At 57.2% G+C, this 14,657-nt stretch overlaps 1 protein-coding gene across 5 annotated transcripts in view; it reads left to right on the top strand.

Moving 5' to 3' along the window:
• OSBP2 (oxysterol binding protein 2) overlaps positions 1–14,657 on the top strand; it is an 80,373-nt gene that overhangs the window by 40,675 nt on the left and 25,041 nt on the right. For all 5 annotated transcript variants that reach the window (XM_062626074.1, XM_062626073.1, XM_062626076.1 and 2 more), the window contains one exon: positions 10,980–11,230. In XM_062626074.1, coding sequence (XP_062482058.1) covers positions 10,980–11,230 — 251 coding nt within the window. The remainder of the gene's footprint in view (positions 1–10,979; positions 11,231–14,657) is intronic.

Below are 14,657 nucleotides of genomic sequence, written 5' to 3'. Positions count from 1 at the left end.
CCCCAGCACCCTCACAGGGAAGAGCTTCTGCCTCAGAGCTCATCTCAGTCTCCCCTTGGGCAGGTTAAAGCCATTCCCCTTGGCCTGTCCCTGCAGGCCCTTGTCCCAAGCCCCTCTCCAGCTTTCCTGCAGCCCCTTTAGGCACTGGAGCTGCCCTAAGGTCTCCCCTTTCCAGGCTGACCCAGCCTGGCTCCAGAGCAGAGCTGCTCCAGCCCTTGCGGCAGCTCCGTGGCCTCCTCTGCACTCACTGGAGCAGGTCCCTGCTGAAATGAAGTCTCTGCCCTTTCTCACTATGGGACTCATGCCCTCTCTGCCCCTTTCCCCTTCATTTCTAAGGGATCATGGAAATGGTTCCTGCTTGGTGGAAGGAGGATGCGCCCCAAGGACGTGCAGGTGCTGGTGGGTTTGGATACACTGCCAGTGCTGGCGGTGCAGGATGGGTGCCAGAGCAGTTTGGCACTAGGCAGGAGATGTTCTCCTCCTTGGAGCTCCTGGGCAGCAGTCACTAATGATCTGGGTTTATTAGCTGCGCCTTAAATACAAAGCAGAGTAATTAGGGCGGAAGTGGTCGCCCTGCCAGGCTGAGGGTGTGATTAGAGACCAGAAATGCACTTACAGAATTGGAGAGGAGTCGAGCTCCCAGCTCCATCTGAATGGCTCTGCCAAGAGGGGCCCTGTGCACAGCAGAAGTGGAATTCTGTAGTTTATTCCCTTTCTACTGACAAGGCTGCACTGAGCCAGCACAGCATGAGAAGATGCTGCATCACAGTGGCTGACCTTCTCCGGTCCTTGCACTTCCCCAGGCGAACCTGGACTGAGGGCTGCTGACAGGGGAGGGAATCCAGGGGTAAACTCCTGCTTCAGAGGATCTTCCTGCAGTAAATCATCCATAGTAGCTGCTGTGACAAGAGCAGTGTGTGGCCAGCCCCAGCAAGCTGCTGCCGTCCTGCTTTGTGGTCCTGCAGAGCGTGTTGAGGCTCCCCGGTCACCTGGCAGGGGCTTGAGAGCTTAAGGGTAACCTGCTGTGCTTCCCTATGAGGGTGCTGAGGCGCTGGCACAGGGTGCCCAGAGAAGCTGTGGCTGCCCCATCCCTGGCAGTGTTCAAGGCCAGGTTGGACACAGGGGCTTGGAGCAAGCTGCTCCAGTGGAAGGGGTCCCTGCCTGTGGCAGGGGTTGGAGCTGGAGGAGCTTTAAGGTCCCTTCCAACCCAAACCAGGCTGGGATTCTGTGGTTCTGTGAGCTCTGAATGTGTGACAGGGCCCTGGCTTGAATCTGTTACTGAGTGGAACTGCTGAAGTCACCTTTCCCTCTGTAGGAGCTGTGGTGTTGGGTCTGTGTGCCCATTACTGATCACTCTTGTGTCCCCTTCGAGCAGAACAGGGCTGTGTGCACTGCCTGCTCTGGCCTCTTCGGAAAGGCTGGGTGCCCAGCGAGTAGAAGGCAGGAGGGAAGGAGCAGGGAAGGGGTTTAGACCTGTCACCATATGTGTCTGTGAGGCTCCAGCCCATGGTGGGGTCCCAGCACTGCGCACTCCCTGCGTTCCCCAGTCCCAGTGCAGGTTTGCTCTACACCCCATTGAGGTCTCTGACATTCAGGTTGGATTCTGTGTTTCCCCATAGCTTCCCCTTGCTCTCTGCTGGAAAATCCTTCCCTACCAAGGGGCTAACTGAGGGTTTGTCTTTCCCTCCAGTTCAAGCCCTTACCGAGGCTGTCCTGGTGCTCAGGGCAGGCTGGTGCAGGTGTTTGCTCTGGGGCTCTGCCTGCCTGCCCTCAAGGACCAGGGGAGCAGCATTGAAATCCAAAGCAAACACAGTAGGAAGGGGGTGTCAGATGCCTTCTGGGGGGGTGCTTGTGACCCTCTTGCCCCTCCCCATGCCTGGAGCTCTCAGTTACGTGCTGGGCAGCAGAGCAAAGGGGCCGGGTGACTTCCAGGTCCTGCAGCATTGCTCCCTTGGCGCTGGTGTGTCCTGACCTTTGGGAATTGGAGGAAGGTGGGTAACTTACACCTGCCCCGATCCTCTTACACACCAGTAAGCTGAGCATGGGTGGATTTAGATGCACATAAGGGCATGCTTTAATGGTGGTGTGGTTTAAACCCAGCTGGCAACTCGGCACCAGCAGCTGCTCGCTCAGCCCCAAGCATGACGGGGAGAGAATTGGAAGGATGTAAAACCCATGGCTTGAGATAAGAACAGTTTAATAACAAGTACAATATACTACTACTGATAATGGTAAGGGAAAAACAGGCTGTGATATGGGGTGATTTGTGTCTTCAGCCCCTGCCATGTGTCTTCCCTTTGTCAAGAGCTATGGAGATCAGGTGGGCATCTTTGTTCACAGGTCGAGGGAGGGGATCCTGCCCCTCTGCTGTACTCTGTGGAGAACCCCCCTGCAGCCCTGATCCAGCTCTGGGGCAGCAGCACAAGAGGGACGTGGAGCTGTTGGAGTGAGTGCAGAGGAGGCCATGGAGCTGCTGCGAGGGCTGGAGCAGCTCTGCTCTGGAGCCAGGCTGAGAGAGCTGGGCTGGGTCAGCCTGGAGAAGAGAAGGCTCCTGAAGGGGAGACCTGAGAGCAGCTCCAGTGCCTGAAGGGGCTGCAGGAAAGCTGGAGAGGGGCTTGGGACAAGGGATGTAGGGACAGGCCAAGGGGAATGGCTTTAACCTGCCAGAGGGGAGACTGAGCTGAGCTCTTAGGCAGAAGCTCTTCCCTGTGAGGGTGCTGAGGCGCTGGCACAGGGTGCCCAGAGAAGCTGTGGCTGCCCCATCCCTGGCAGTGTTCAAGGCCAGGTTGGACACAGGGGCCTGGAGCAAGCTGCTCTAGTGGAAGGGGTCCCTGCCTGTGGCAGGGGTTGGAGCTGGATGAGGTGGCTCCCGACACAAACCAGGCTGGGACTCTGTGATTCTATGAACCCCCTGGGAGCACTCCCGCTTGCAGCAGGGATGATGTTCTCCTGTGTGGGGTGCAGTGTGTGCTCGCTTATGTGCCTGTCTCATGCTGTCCGGTTCCCAGCTCCCATCAGCGCTGCCGTGGGTCACTGGTGGATGTCAGGAGAGGCCTCGCGCTGCTGAAATCGTAGCTAGACCTGAGGGTGGAAAATGCTTAAGCATCATTAAAAATGGATGCTCAGTGACGCACTCGGGAGGACATCCAAGACCTCCGGTGGTTTTCCGTAGCTGCGTGCCAAGGCGCTGCCGCTGCTGCTGTTTGTGCAAGGAGAGAGCATCTCCCCATGGCCGCCGCGGTCACGTCTGTGGGTGTCTGCTCTGAAGACAGCTCATGGCCTCCCGGGTACCAGGACATTTCAGTGTTGTGCCATTGCTGATGCTGCTGCCCTGCTTCGGGCTGGGCAAGCTGCTCCTGCCTGCAGCTCGTGCAGAGACACGGGGACCTCTTCCCACACTTGTGGTGCCACCAAACTGCAGCATCTCCTGCATTTCAGCACAGGAGAGCTGTGCGCATCCATAGTAATCCCTGGATCCTAAAGGATTGAGTGACTTACGGGACAGGCACAATTAAATGCCACGGTTTGTACATTTCCTCATTGCTTTTGTTCATCTGTCAGCAGCAAACGATTTGGTTGTTTAGGACAGATCTGGTGTCTGTGGGGTCAGTGTCCACTGGCCTGGTGGAGCTGGTCCTGAAGCCAGAGGCAGGGTGGGTCTCCCTGCAGGGCTGTCCTGGGTAACGTGCTGGCTGGGGACTCGGCCTGGTTCTGTGTGCAGCTCTGGTGTCCCCAACACAAGGACATGGAGCTGTTGGAGCAAGTCCAGAGGAGGCCACGAGGGTGAGCAGGGCCTGCAGCACCTCCTGTATGGGGACAGGCTGAGAGAGTTGGGGCTGTTCAGCCTGGAGAAGAGAAGCTGCTGGTGACCTCTGAGCAGCTTCCAGAGTCTGAAGGGGCTACAAGGATGCCAGAGAGGGCCTGTAGTGATAGAACTGTAGGGCCAGGCCAAGGGGAATGGCTTTAACCTGCCAGAGGGGAGACTGAGCTGAGCTCTTAGGCAGAAGCTCTTCCCTGTGAGGGTGCTGAGGCGCTGGCACAGGGTGCCCAGAGAAGCTGTGGCTGCCCCATCCCTGGCAGTGTTCAAGGCCAGGTTGGACACAGTGGCTTGGAGCAAGCTGCTCTAGTGGAAGGGGTCCCTGCCTGTGGCAGGGGTTGGAGCTGGGGGAGCTTTAAGGTCCCTTCAGCACAGACCAGGCTGGGATTCCATGATCATTGGCCCCTTTCCCGCTAACCTCTCTGTTGGGTTGGATTGCTCTACATTTCTCCCATCCTGTTTTGAGTTGATACCCTGCTGTTTGGCATGCCCAGCCCTATGTATGTCTTTGTAGCCTCACCTAACAGCTATTGGGGTTGCTCAGGGGATTGGGTGATCGGAGGATCCTGTATGTGCTGGGAGGAGAATGGGCACGGTCCAGATGAGGTGCAGTGTTTGCTGCTGAGCTTCATTGACTGGTGCCATCATCAGTGTTAAGATGTTCAGTAGCTGGACTGGGAATGCTGCAGTAATTGTAATAGGAATAAGTTGTGCTTTCCCACTGCTTTGCTTTTCAAGAAACAAGTCCTTTCTGTGCATCCATGGCCGGGCATGTCTGCTCCATGGTCAGGCTTGTGTTTTAGGAGGTAATTCCTAGGAAAGGAGCCTGACAGCACAAGGTGGGTCAGGATTCATCCCTGCTGTAGCTTCACTGGTTCCAAGACCCTTACCACAAGGGTAGCTCGTGGTCCTGTGCTATAATGGGGCAAGTGTTATTTGCTCTGGGTTTGTTCTGTGGAGCCCCATCACTGGGTTGGGGTCCTCCTGCTTGGCCCATGGTCAGCTTCCACTGCATGTGACTTCAGGAGATGTCCCTGCTTGCCACAAGCACCATTTGCTGTTTTTAAGCCTCCATGTGCTTGAACAGCTTTCCCTTTGCATCAGCAGGGCTGGTGATAGTTGGGAAGTGATCACCCGAGTTTGGAATGATTTATGGGTGATTATTTGCTGTGCTATTTTGGTGCTTCATTTCCAGCCTCATTCTTTGTAACCACAAAAGAACCTCCTGTGCCTGCAGCTGGAGGTGCTGCAAAACCCATCTATCTTCTGGCAGCCAGGCTGGACTATTAAATATAGATACCCATTTCCATTTAATATTCATAGCTATTAAAAGGGATGAAAGCAGATGTGTCTTCTAGTGCCAACGTGGAAATTGCTCTGGTTGAGCAACGATGGGCGCTCAGCGCTTCCAAGAGATCTGGATAATCCCAGGCAGGAAGGGCTGGCGTTCCTGAATCCCTCCCCTGGTGTCAGCAGGGACTCTGGTTGATGTCGGGTTAAATGGGGAATCTCCTAAGGAGGTGGGATTGGTTTCTGTGGTATTTGCTTGTGGAAACATCTGTGGGGAGCAAGGGCCCGAAGGTTTGTCTGGGATTGCCTCAGCAGAGGTTGGCTTGCTGCTTGCTGCTCTCATGGACCAGCTCTGCTCTGCTCTGCTCTGTGGGGAGAAAAGGCTTTTACCAGATAAATGTGGAGTGTTTCAGGAATTTAGATACAAAGCTCCAGGACAGATGTGGGGAAGGGCAGGAGAAGGTGCACAGGGGTGGAGCTGGGAAAAAGGAGGCTGAGGGTGAAAAATTGCTGTTTTCCTATAGTATTCTGCAGTTGGGTTGTGTTGTGTCCATCCCGTCCCTGTCCCACACTGTTGCTTTATCCTCTCCAAACGCAGCAAATGTGCCGTGATTCCAGTGCCTAAAGGGGCTGCAGGAAAGCTGGAGAGGGGCTTGGGACAAGGGCCTGTAGGGACAGGCCAAGGGGAATGGCTTTAACCTGCCAGAGGGGAGACTGAGCTGAGCTCTGAGGCAGAAGCTCTTCCCTGTGAGGGTGCTGAGGCGCTGGCACAGGGTGCCCAGAGAAGCTGTGGCTGCCCCATCCCTGGCAGTGTTCAAGGCCAGGTTGGACACAGGGGCTTGGAGCAAGCTGCTCTAGTGGAAGGGGTCCCTGCCCGTGGCAGGGGTTGGAGCTGGAGGAGCTTTAAGGTCCCTTCAACCCAAACCATTGTGGGATTCTGTGGTTCTATGGTTCCCAGGCACTGGCTCTGGCTGGCAGTGGGGGGGATACTGAGGCACAGTCTGTGATGCTCCTCAGATGGCTCAACAAGGTGATGGTTTTGGGGTGGGTGCAGTGGGGATGCTCTGGGACTGCTCCTGGTTGTAGAAGCGAATCCTCCATCTTGTTTGCAGGCACCTCTTGGCACACTGCATCCCTTGAGCATCCCGTAGTCCTTCCACTCTGCTCTGGTGGTGTTTCCCCAGGCAATGGCCAGGCACCACCCACTGCTGGCTATGGTGTGGATGGAGCTTTCTCCTTCCCCTGGGCAAGGGAAGGGAGGGGGCAGGACTTCAGCAGAGGTTCATTGTCCCTGGATCAGCCAGCTGGAGTTAGATCCCTGGTGCAGACACATAGGGCTGCCTTTGTCATCATCAGGGGCTGGGGGTTGGCTCTGGGGATCAGAGCCCCAAAACCAGGTGACAGAGATGTGTAGGCATTAAATGGATGCTCCTTTGTAAGTGCTGGAAGGAAATAGGGGTGCTAAATGTTCACTGGCCTGAGGTAGTGATAAACACTGACCTGAGGGCTGAGCATAGAGGGGCTCTTGGGAAAGGTAAAGCTCTGCGTTTTCAGTAGGAAGCTTTATTGTCTCTGACAGCAGTCTCATGCTGCTGCTCTGAACATGCTGCTGCTGGGTCTGTGAGTGCAGCAGCGATGGGGCTGGGCTCCCCTGCTTTGGGAGCCGCTCACCTTCCACTAGAGCAGCTTGCTCCAAGCCCCTGTGCCCAGCCTGGCCTTGAACACTGCCAGGGATGGGGCAGCCACAGCTTCTCTGGGCATCCTCGGTGGGTTCCTGGCGCTGCAGAGCCGTGGTGCCGGAGCCAGTCTCTTGGCTTGGCTCCTGCAGCACCGATCCCACGCTTCCAGCTCCCTCTTCTGCTCATTCCCTTCCTTGCCAGCAGCAAGGTAGGTTCCATTCCTTGCACAGGGCAGCCCTGCCTTTGGGAGGCTCCAGGGGCTCCGGTGAGTGGTGGTAGCGGCTCAGGGCTGCAGGAGGCTCAGGGAGAAGGTGATATAGGAAGAATGAGGAAGGCGAGGGCGCTCGGGAAGGTTTCTACTCACAGGGTGGAGAAGGAAGGTGCGGGATGTAGGTGCTGGACCTGGAAAGGGAGGCAAGCAGGGACTCACTGGGGTGGTGCCGTGTAGTGGTGGTGCTTTGGGCCGGAGGTGTCGCAGCCAGGCTCCGGCTGCAGTTTGGGAGTTTTGGAGTCTAACGCTGAGCCCTTCAGTCCTTTTCCTCCTGGTTATCCCATGGAAAGGCTCTGCCCGGCTCTGAAGCCCTGAGCAGGCTGGCTGGGAGCATGGTGCTGCCTCTGGCAGGCTCTGTGTCACTGCCTTCCCCGTGGGCGGTGATGCAGGCAGGAGCATTCCCAGTGCAGGGAAGTCCCCACGTCATGCCTCCACCGGCGGCTCCCCACCAGCTCCGGGGAAGTAGCAAGTGATGGGAAGAATTTAGCTGAGGGCTATTTTAGAGCTGGAAAACGGCCTCTAAAGAGAGCTCCTGCCTTAACGGCCTCCTGGCGAGGAGCTGCTCTGGGCACTGAGGGCTTGTGTTGCTCTCTGGGCTGAGGAGCAAGCACAGGAAAGCTTAGGGACGGTGGCTGCCCATCCATGTTACATGGATTAAATAGCATCAGAGCCAAAAATAATCTTCCTGGTTTATGTGATGCTGCTGTTCCCATGGCAACTGCTCACGGAGGGCCCTACAAACAACAGGCACAACATTGCCTGGAAGTCACAACCAAGTGTGAGATGGGGAGGAAGGGGCTCAGCTCGCAGGGTGCCTGCTTCAGAGTGCATGGTGTGGGCAGGATGTGAGCATGTTCCCGGGCCCTCAGCACAAGAGGGAATGTGGAGCTGTTGGAGCAAGTGCAGAGGAGGCCGTGGAGCTGCTGTGAGGGCTGGAGCAGCTCTGCTCTGGAGCCAGGCTGAGAGAGCTGGGCTGGGTCAGCCTGGAGAAGAGAAGGCTCCTGAAGGGGAGACCTGAGAGCAGCTCCAGTGCCTGAAGGGGCTGCAGGAAAGATGGAGAGGGGCTTGGGACAAGGGATGGAGGGACAGGCCAAGGGGAATGGCTTTAACCTGCCAGAGGGGAGACTGAGCTGAGCTCTGAGGCAGAAGCTCTTCCCTGTGAGGGTGCTGAGGCGCTGGCACAGGGTGCCCAGAGAAGCTGTGGCTGCCCCATCCCTGGCAGTGTTCAAGGCCAGGTTGGACACAGGGGCTTGGAGCAAGCTGCTCTAGTGGAAGGGGTCCCTGCCCATGGCAGGGGTTGGAGCTGGAGGAGCTTTAAGGTCTCTTCCCAGGCACCTTGAACTGGGACCAGGCTGACCTGTATGAAGTCCACCACCACCCCCTTCCCACCATGTATGTTTGTCCAAGCATCGTTTGGATCCATGCCCACGGGTGGAACTTGTGTTGCTGTGCAGCAGATGGGTGAAAGCTCATGCTGTATTTGTGTGGAGACTATGGAAGGTGATGGATTCCAGCCTGTACCCAAGATTGCCCTGGAAAACCTCAGGGAGGTGGCTCAGAGCAGCACGAGGTCCCTGTCCCAGCGAGCATCCGTGTGCTGCTGGGTACACCGTGCTCCATCCTTCCCGTGCACAGGCTCAGGACAGGGACAGGCAGTGCTCAGTGCGCAGGGAGATGTGTACGTGCTGCCGGGACCAGCCTGCCTTTGTGTGCCCCAGAATGAAAGGCACTGTGGGAGTACTGGAAACATTTGGAGCAGAAAGTGGGCCCCAGGGAGGTTTTGGTTATTTCCTTACTGGTGGAAAAGTGGCTTAAATTTTCCTGCTGAATCTCGTGCAGCTGGCACGTACAGAATGCTGTGGTGTAAGCTCATGCCCATCACCGTGGTGCCTCTGAGCAGCCTCCTGGGATGGAGCCCTTCAAATCCTGCCTGTTGCCATTCCCCTTCCCCTGCCTGTTTCTTCCACGTATGCTGGAGACTTCCCTGGCACGGTGTGTGCTCCCATCCCTAAGAGTGGGGCTGTTCCACCAGCTCCATGGCACCCCAGCCATCTCCCAGCTGCATTCCTTCCCTGGGGAGTTCTCAGGGAGCTTCCATGGGGACTGGGAATGCTGGCTCTGGTAGCCCTTTGTCCTCAGTGGCCATAAGCTGCTTCACCTCCCAGCTTTAACCACTGCTCCTCATGGCTGTTGTGTGAGGATGCTCGGGGCTGGGTTGCAGATGGACCAAGTGGCTGTTTTGGGAGATGCTGCCTTGATTCTGTGTTGCTTTGTGCCTTGTTTCCCAGCAGGGCTTTGAATTCTTCTCCCATGTCCTTCCTTGTCAGATCATGTCCTTTTTGGGTAGCTTCAGAGCCACGAGACTTGGTGCAGCACCGTGTGTGCTCTGCTGCTGCTTCGACCCCGAGTGCTTTGCTGTCTTCAGGTTGCTCTGGCTCTTGCCTTGGGAGCAGCCTTGGTGCTGTTCCATGAAGGCAGCTCTGTCTCTCATTGCCCTTAGCTGGCCCAAGAGCAGTGCAGTGGATATGAGCGATGGCTGAACATCACTCATGGGATCTACAGCGTTTTGAAAGATCTCATAAATGAGCCATGGATACACCCCAACCCCTGTCAGTGAACGATGGGCTTTTCTCCTCCCCTTGCAGCCCAGAAAGGGGATGTTATGCCCCCCTCTCCTTGTAACTGAGGCATCCTGAGGTCCATGATTTATAGTTTTCGGGTGTCTCAGCCTGGCTGACCTGGTCCTCATCCCTCTGAGTCCCCCAGCCATAGAATCACAGAATCCCACAATGGTTTGGGTTGAAGGGACCTTAAAGCTCCTCCAGCCCCAACCCCTGCCATGGGCAGGGACCCCTTCCACTGGAGCAGCTTGCTCCAAGCCCCTGTGTCCAACCTGGCCTTGAACACTGCCAGGGATGGGGCAGCCACAGCTTCTCTGGGCACCCTGTGCCAGCGCCTCAGCACCCTCACAGGGAAGAGCTTCTGCCTCAGAGCTCATCTCAGTCTCCCCTCTGGCAGGTTAAAGCCATTCCCCTTGGCCTGTCCCTACATCCCTTGTCCCAAGCCCCTCTCCAGCTTTCCTGCAGCCCCTTTAGGCACTGGAGCTGCTCTCAGGTCTCCCCTTCAGGAGCCTTCCCTTGTCCAGGCTGAACAAGTTTTGGATCAGTGTTGCTGGTCCCCACCTCTTTCTAATCCAGAAAGCTGTTGGAGGGAGGGGAGATGAAGGGGCTGCTCCCTGCTCTGCAGCCTCAGTGGATTTTGGGTGCACCTGGAGAAACCTTGGCTCGAGTTTGGCCACAAGGATGTGGTGCAGGCCCAGCACAGGACCTGCTCTGCTCTGGCTTTTCATATCTGCTTTGGGCAGTGCCTCCTCTTGCAGCCCCTCACCTCCTGGGGAGTGGTGGGACAAACTGAAGAGATGCTGCATTATCCTCACTGCTCTAAGTTGTTTTACTGGTTTTAAGTCACCTCAGTGCTCTGGAGTTGCTGGAGTAACCGATTGTGCTGTACCTGCGCTGTCAGTCGTGGATTTTCTGCCCTCTGAGGATGTAATTATGGTTTTGGGTAAAGGCTGCTCTGTGCCTTTTTGCCCTTTCCCTTGCTTGAAGTAGTTCATCCTGCCCAAAGCAGAGTGTGCAGAGCCCTCAGGAGGTTCAAACTGCCCCTGGTATTTGCCCCCCCTTGCTCAGCCCTGACCCAAGTCTCAGTGACAGCAGTGGGAGCCCTTTGGTCACCTCCTCGGTGTTCCGGGTGACTCCTGTGTTGCTCCAACACTCCATGCTTTGCTCCTGGGGGACACGGTGGCCACAGCCCCATCCCTGGCAGAGCTGCCTGCGCACGGGGGGAGGCAGGAGGTCCCCTGCCCGCGCCACGTCCGGGGGTAACCATGGAAACTGATTCTCCTCCATCCCTCCCTTTGCAGATGACTCGGGCGATGAGGAGCCTGCCTCGCAGTCAGACAAGAGCGAGCTGCACGGCACGTTGAAAACCCTCTCGAGTAAGCTGGAGGATCTGAGCACTTGCAATGACCTGATCGCCAAGCACGGGGCGGCCCTGCAGCGCTCGCTCAGCGAGCTGGAGAACCTCAAGCTGCCGGCCGAGAGCGGCGAGAAGATCAAGGCGGTGAATGAACGCGCCACGCTCTTCCGCATCACCTCCAATGCTATGATCAACGTAAGTTGCTGTAGTTTCCTCCTCCTCCTCCTCCTCCCTCCACCATCCTTCTTCCCCCCCCGGCATGGCCCCGTGTTGTCCCCAGGCACCAGCTTCCCGCTGGAGCCGTGTGCTGGAGGGGCTTGAGCACGGCTGGGGGCTTGGTGCCAGCTCAGTGCCACGGGGAGGGGATGGGAAGTTGGGAACAGGCAGCTGGGGAAGCAGGAATGGATGGTCTGCTGCATCCTCATGGCATGCTTCCTGGGGAGGCTGCTCTGAACTGACACACTGTGGATGTTAAAAGCCGGGTGGAGGTGTGGAATGCAAAGGGGCTTTCTGCCGTTCCGGGACAAGGCTTTCTGACTGGCACAGACCTGGGGGCCAGTTCCCACTGCGCATTCAGACCCACACGGCAGTCACATCCTCACTGACCTCCATGAAGCTGCCCTTGTTTCACACGAGCGGGGATTTAACCCCCTCGGGGTCTGGTTGTGCTTCCCAGCCGGGTTGGCTGGAGTCGGGAAGCGTGTGCTGGCTCCAGCGCTGCTCCCTGCCCTGTGCAGCCTGACTGTGCTCTCGGCTTCTGTTTCGGACACTGTTTGGGGTGCGGATCTGCCTCTGTCACAGCCAAATGCACTTCGGGGGAGCCTCGTGTTCCCTGGGGAGCTCTGGGGAATGGAAGAGAAACCAAAACTGAGGGGAAAAAACCAGCAAACCCAAGCCCAAAGCCTCACAGACCTGGAGTAACGTATTGAAGTAGAGCTTGGGGACTTGTGAAAGGAGCAGTGCTACCGCCGTGCTGGGCTCGCCCTGGGCTAAAGGAAGTTGTGTCTTGCTTAAGTGGGCTTTAAATACAGCCTTAATAATGTAATCCCCAGCAGGAGCTGGGGGCACTTGGGAGCCTGTCCCTGCTTGCAGAAGGTTGTAGCTGTTGGGGATAAGGCTTCCTGAGGTGGTGCCTTGTGTTTTGGAGCAGCTCCGGGGGTGAATGCGTGGCGCTTTCCCTGGGGAGGCGTTGTGGGAGCTCCTGGAGCGGGGCTGGCAGTGCGGTGGGAGCAGTGGGAGGTGACAGCGGAGCCCTTGGTGCTGCCGAGGTGGTTCGGAGGCAGAGCAGCGCTGGGATGTGTGCAGGGAATGGCTGGGGAGAGATGGGTTTTGTAGCAGCCTTTTGGGAAGAGACAAGCAGAGCAATCCCTGCCTTGTCAAGCCCCGAAAGGAGGAGGTTGCAGTGGCTGCAGTGTGATAAAGGCTTGAGTGAAACCATCTGGACAGTGGGAACAGCACAAAAACTGGGCAGAGGAACAGCAGAAACGGGGTTTGACCGAACACTGAGGAGGTGAGAGGGGCTGGGGAGGGAGCGGGGCTTCAGGTGCGTGTTAGAGATCAGCTTTGAACAGCAGCATCCTCTGGTGGCTCAGGAGCAGCTCCACGTGTCCGAAGGGGAAGGGTTGTGCCGTGGAAGCAGCAGGATGGGAGCAGAGCAGTGGCTCCTGGAGTAGTTGTGGCTCTCCCAGCCTGTCAGTGGAGGGTGTGGGTGACAGAGCTGTGGGCAGGGGGACACTGACCCCAGGAAGCAGTGATGCTCTGTTGTGGGGGTTGGATTAGGAAGGCAGGAGGAGGGTGAGCAGGGCAGGGTTGTAGGGAATGAGAGGGAGGGGGACTGAGATCCTGAGCACCATCATGATGGGATGGTGCTGCCAGCTATGTGGTCACCTTGTCCTGCATGAGTCCCTTTTTGTGCCTTATGTTAGCATGGGGTGATGCTGCTGCATGGAGCCTGCCCAGGTAGACTCCTGTGGGGTGTCTGGGGGCTCTGTGCAAGGCAAAGGTCCCCAGATCTTCTGTACTGAACCATGAACCATTGCTGCAGGAAAGCACAGGGAGCTCAGCCGTCTTCTGGCAGTAAGTGAAAATACCCCCTGCTCTTGCCACAGGCTTCGCAGGGACACGCATCCCATGGGAGCACAGGGTGCCTGGGTGGATGGGTGGCTCCTTGCAGGAAAATGATGAGCTCTTAGGCAGAAGCTCTTCCCTGTGAGGGTGCTGAGGCGCTGGCACAGGGTGCCCAGAGAAGCTGTGGCTGCCCCATCCCTGGCAGTGTTCAAGGCCAGGTTGGACACAGGGGCTTGGAGCAAGCTGCTCCAGTGGAAGGGGTCCCTGCCCATGGCAGGGGTTGGAGCTGGAGGAGCTTTAAGGTCCCTTCAGCACAACCCAGGCTGTGACTGTGATTCTCTGCTCTCAGCTGTATTCCCTGCAGGACTGGATGCCCAAAGCCAGACTTTAGCACAAGTACCTCAAGGCCTCTTCCTGCCTGTTCTCATCTCCATCCCCATCAGCCCATGGGCATGAACACGTCTTCTCAGGGGCAGTTCAAGGCAATCAAGGCTGAAGCACAGAAACTAGTTACTCCTGGTTGGAGCACGTGGGAAGCCTTGGGCCCAGCTCTGTGTGTGGCAGGGCAGGGGCAGGCTGTGCTGTGCTGCCCGCAGCGGGAAGGGATGGATGCTTCGGGGCTGGTCCTTGTGTTTTCCATCAGCCTCCTGTGATCCGATTATGTAAATACCCCGGGAGCTGCAGGGAGTGAGTGCAGGGAAGTGAATCTGCAGATGACAAGAGCCTCACTGCGAAGGTGACCTCGCTGCGTGCTCCCCATCCTGCCTCTGCTGGCTCCCGGTGCTGCTCCTCCCAGGATCTGGAGGGGAAGGTGGCTCCAGCTGCCCCTCGGATGCTCGGGATGGTGGAGGAAGGTTTGGGCAGAGGTGGAGAGGGACGTGCTGGAACCTTTGTGTTACATGTGAGGGTCTGATCCATGTAGAGACAGAGTGTTGTAGGGCTTCGGTTCAGAATCATAGAACAGTTTGGGCTGGAAGGGACCTTCAGAGCTCATCTGGACCACCCCCTGCAATGAGCAGGGACATCTTCAACGAGACCAGGTTGTTCAGAACCACATTCAGCCTCGCCTGGAATGGCTCCAGGGATGGGGCAGTCACCACCTCTCTGGGCAACCTGTGCCAGTGCCTCAGCATCCTCACGGTAACAAATTCCTTCCTCACATCCAGCCTGGATCTCCCCTCTTTTAGTTTCAAATCATCACCCCTTGTCCTGTTACAACAGGCTCTGCTAAAAAGTCTCTCCCCATTTTACAGCCCCCTTTCAGGTACTGGAAGGCTGCAATAAGTTCTGCCTGGAGTCTTCTCCAGAGCTGGATCAGGACTGCAGGGCGGGGGGGGTCTCAGCAGAGCAGAGGGGCAGAATCCCCTCCCTTGACCTCCTGCTCACAGCCCTTTGCTCCTGTCTGCACTTGGGAGTGTCCATCACACCCCATGGGGGATGCTGCCGGCAGATCACAGGGGTCAGAGTGTCCCTGTGTCACCCAGCGAGGGGATGCAGGGAAGCGAGTCGCAATCTGCTGCAGGGGAGGAGGGGGAGGCGTGTAAAAATAAGCAGC

This window comes from Pezoporus occidentalis, unplaced genomic scaffold, assembly GCF_034315485.1.
Source record: "Pezoporus occidentalis ecotype Australia unplaced genomic scaffold, CSIRO_AGI_Poc_V1 ctg289, whole genome shotgun sequence".
In the NCBI taxonomy this organism is placed as follows: Eukaryota; Metazoa; Chordata; class Aves; order Psittaciformes; family Psittacidae; genus Pezoporus; species Pezoporus occidentalis.
Note: the sequence above shows the minus strand (reverse complement) of the source record. Positions and strands in the feature narration are given on the sequence as shown.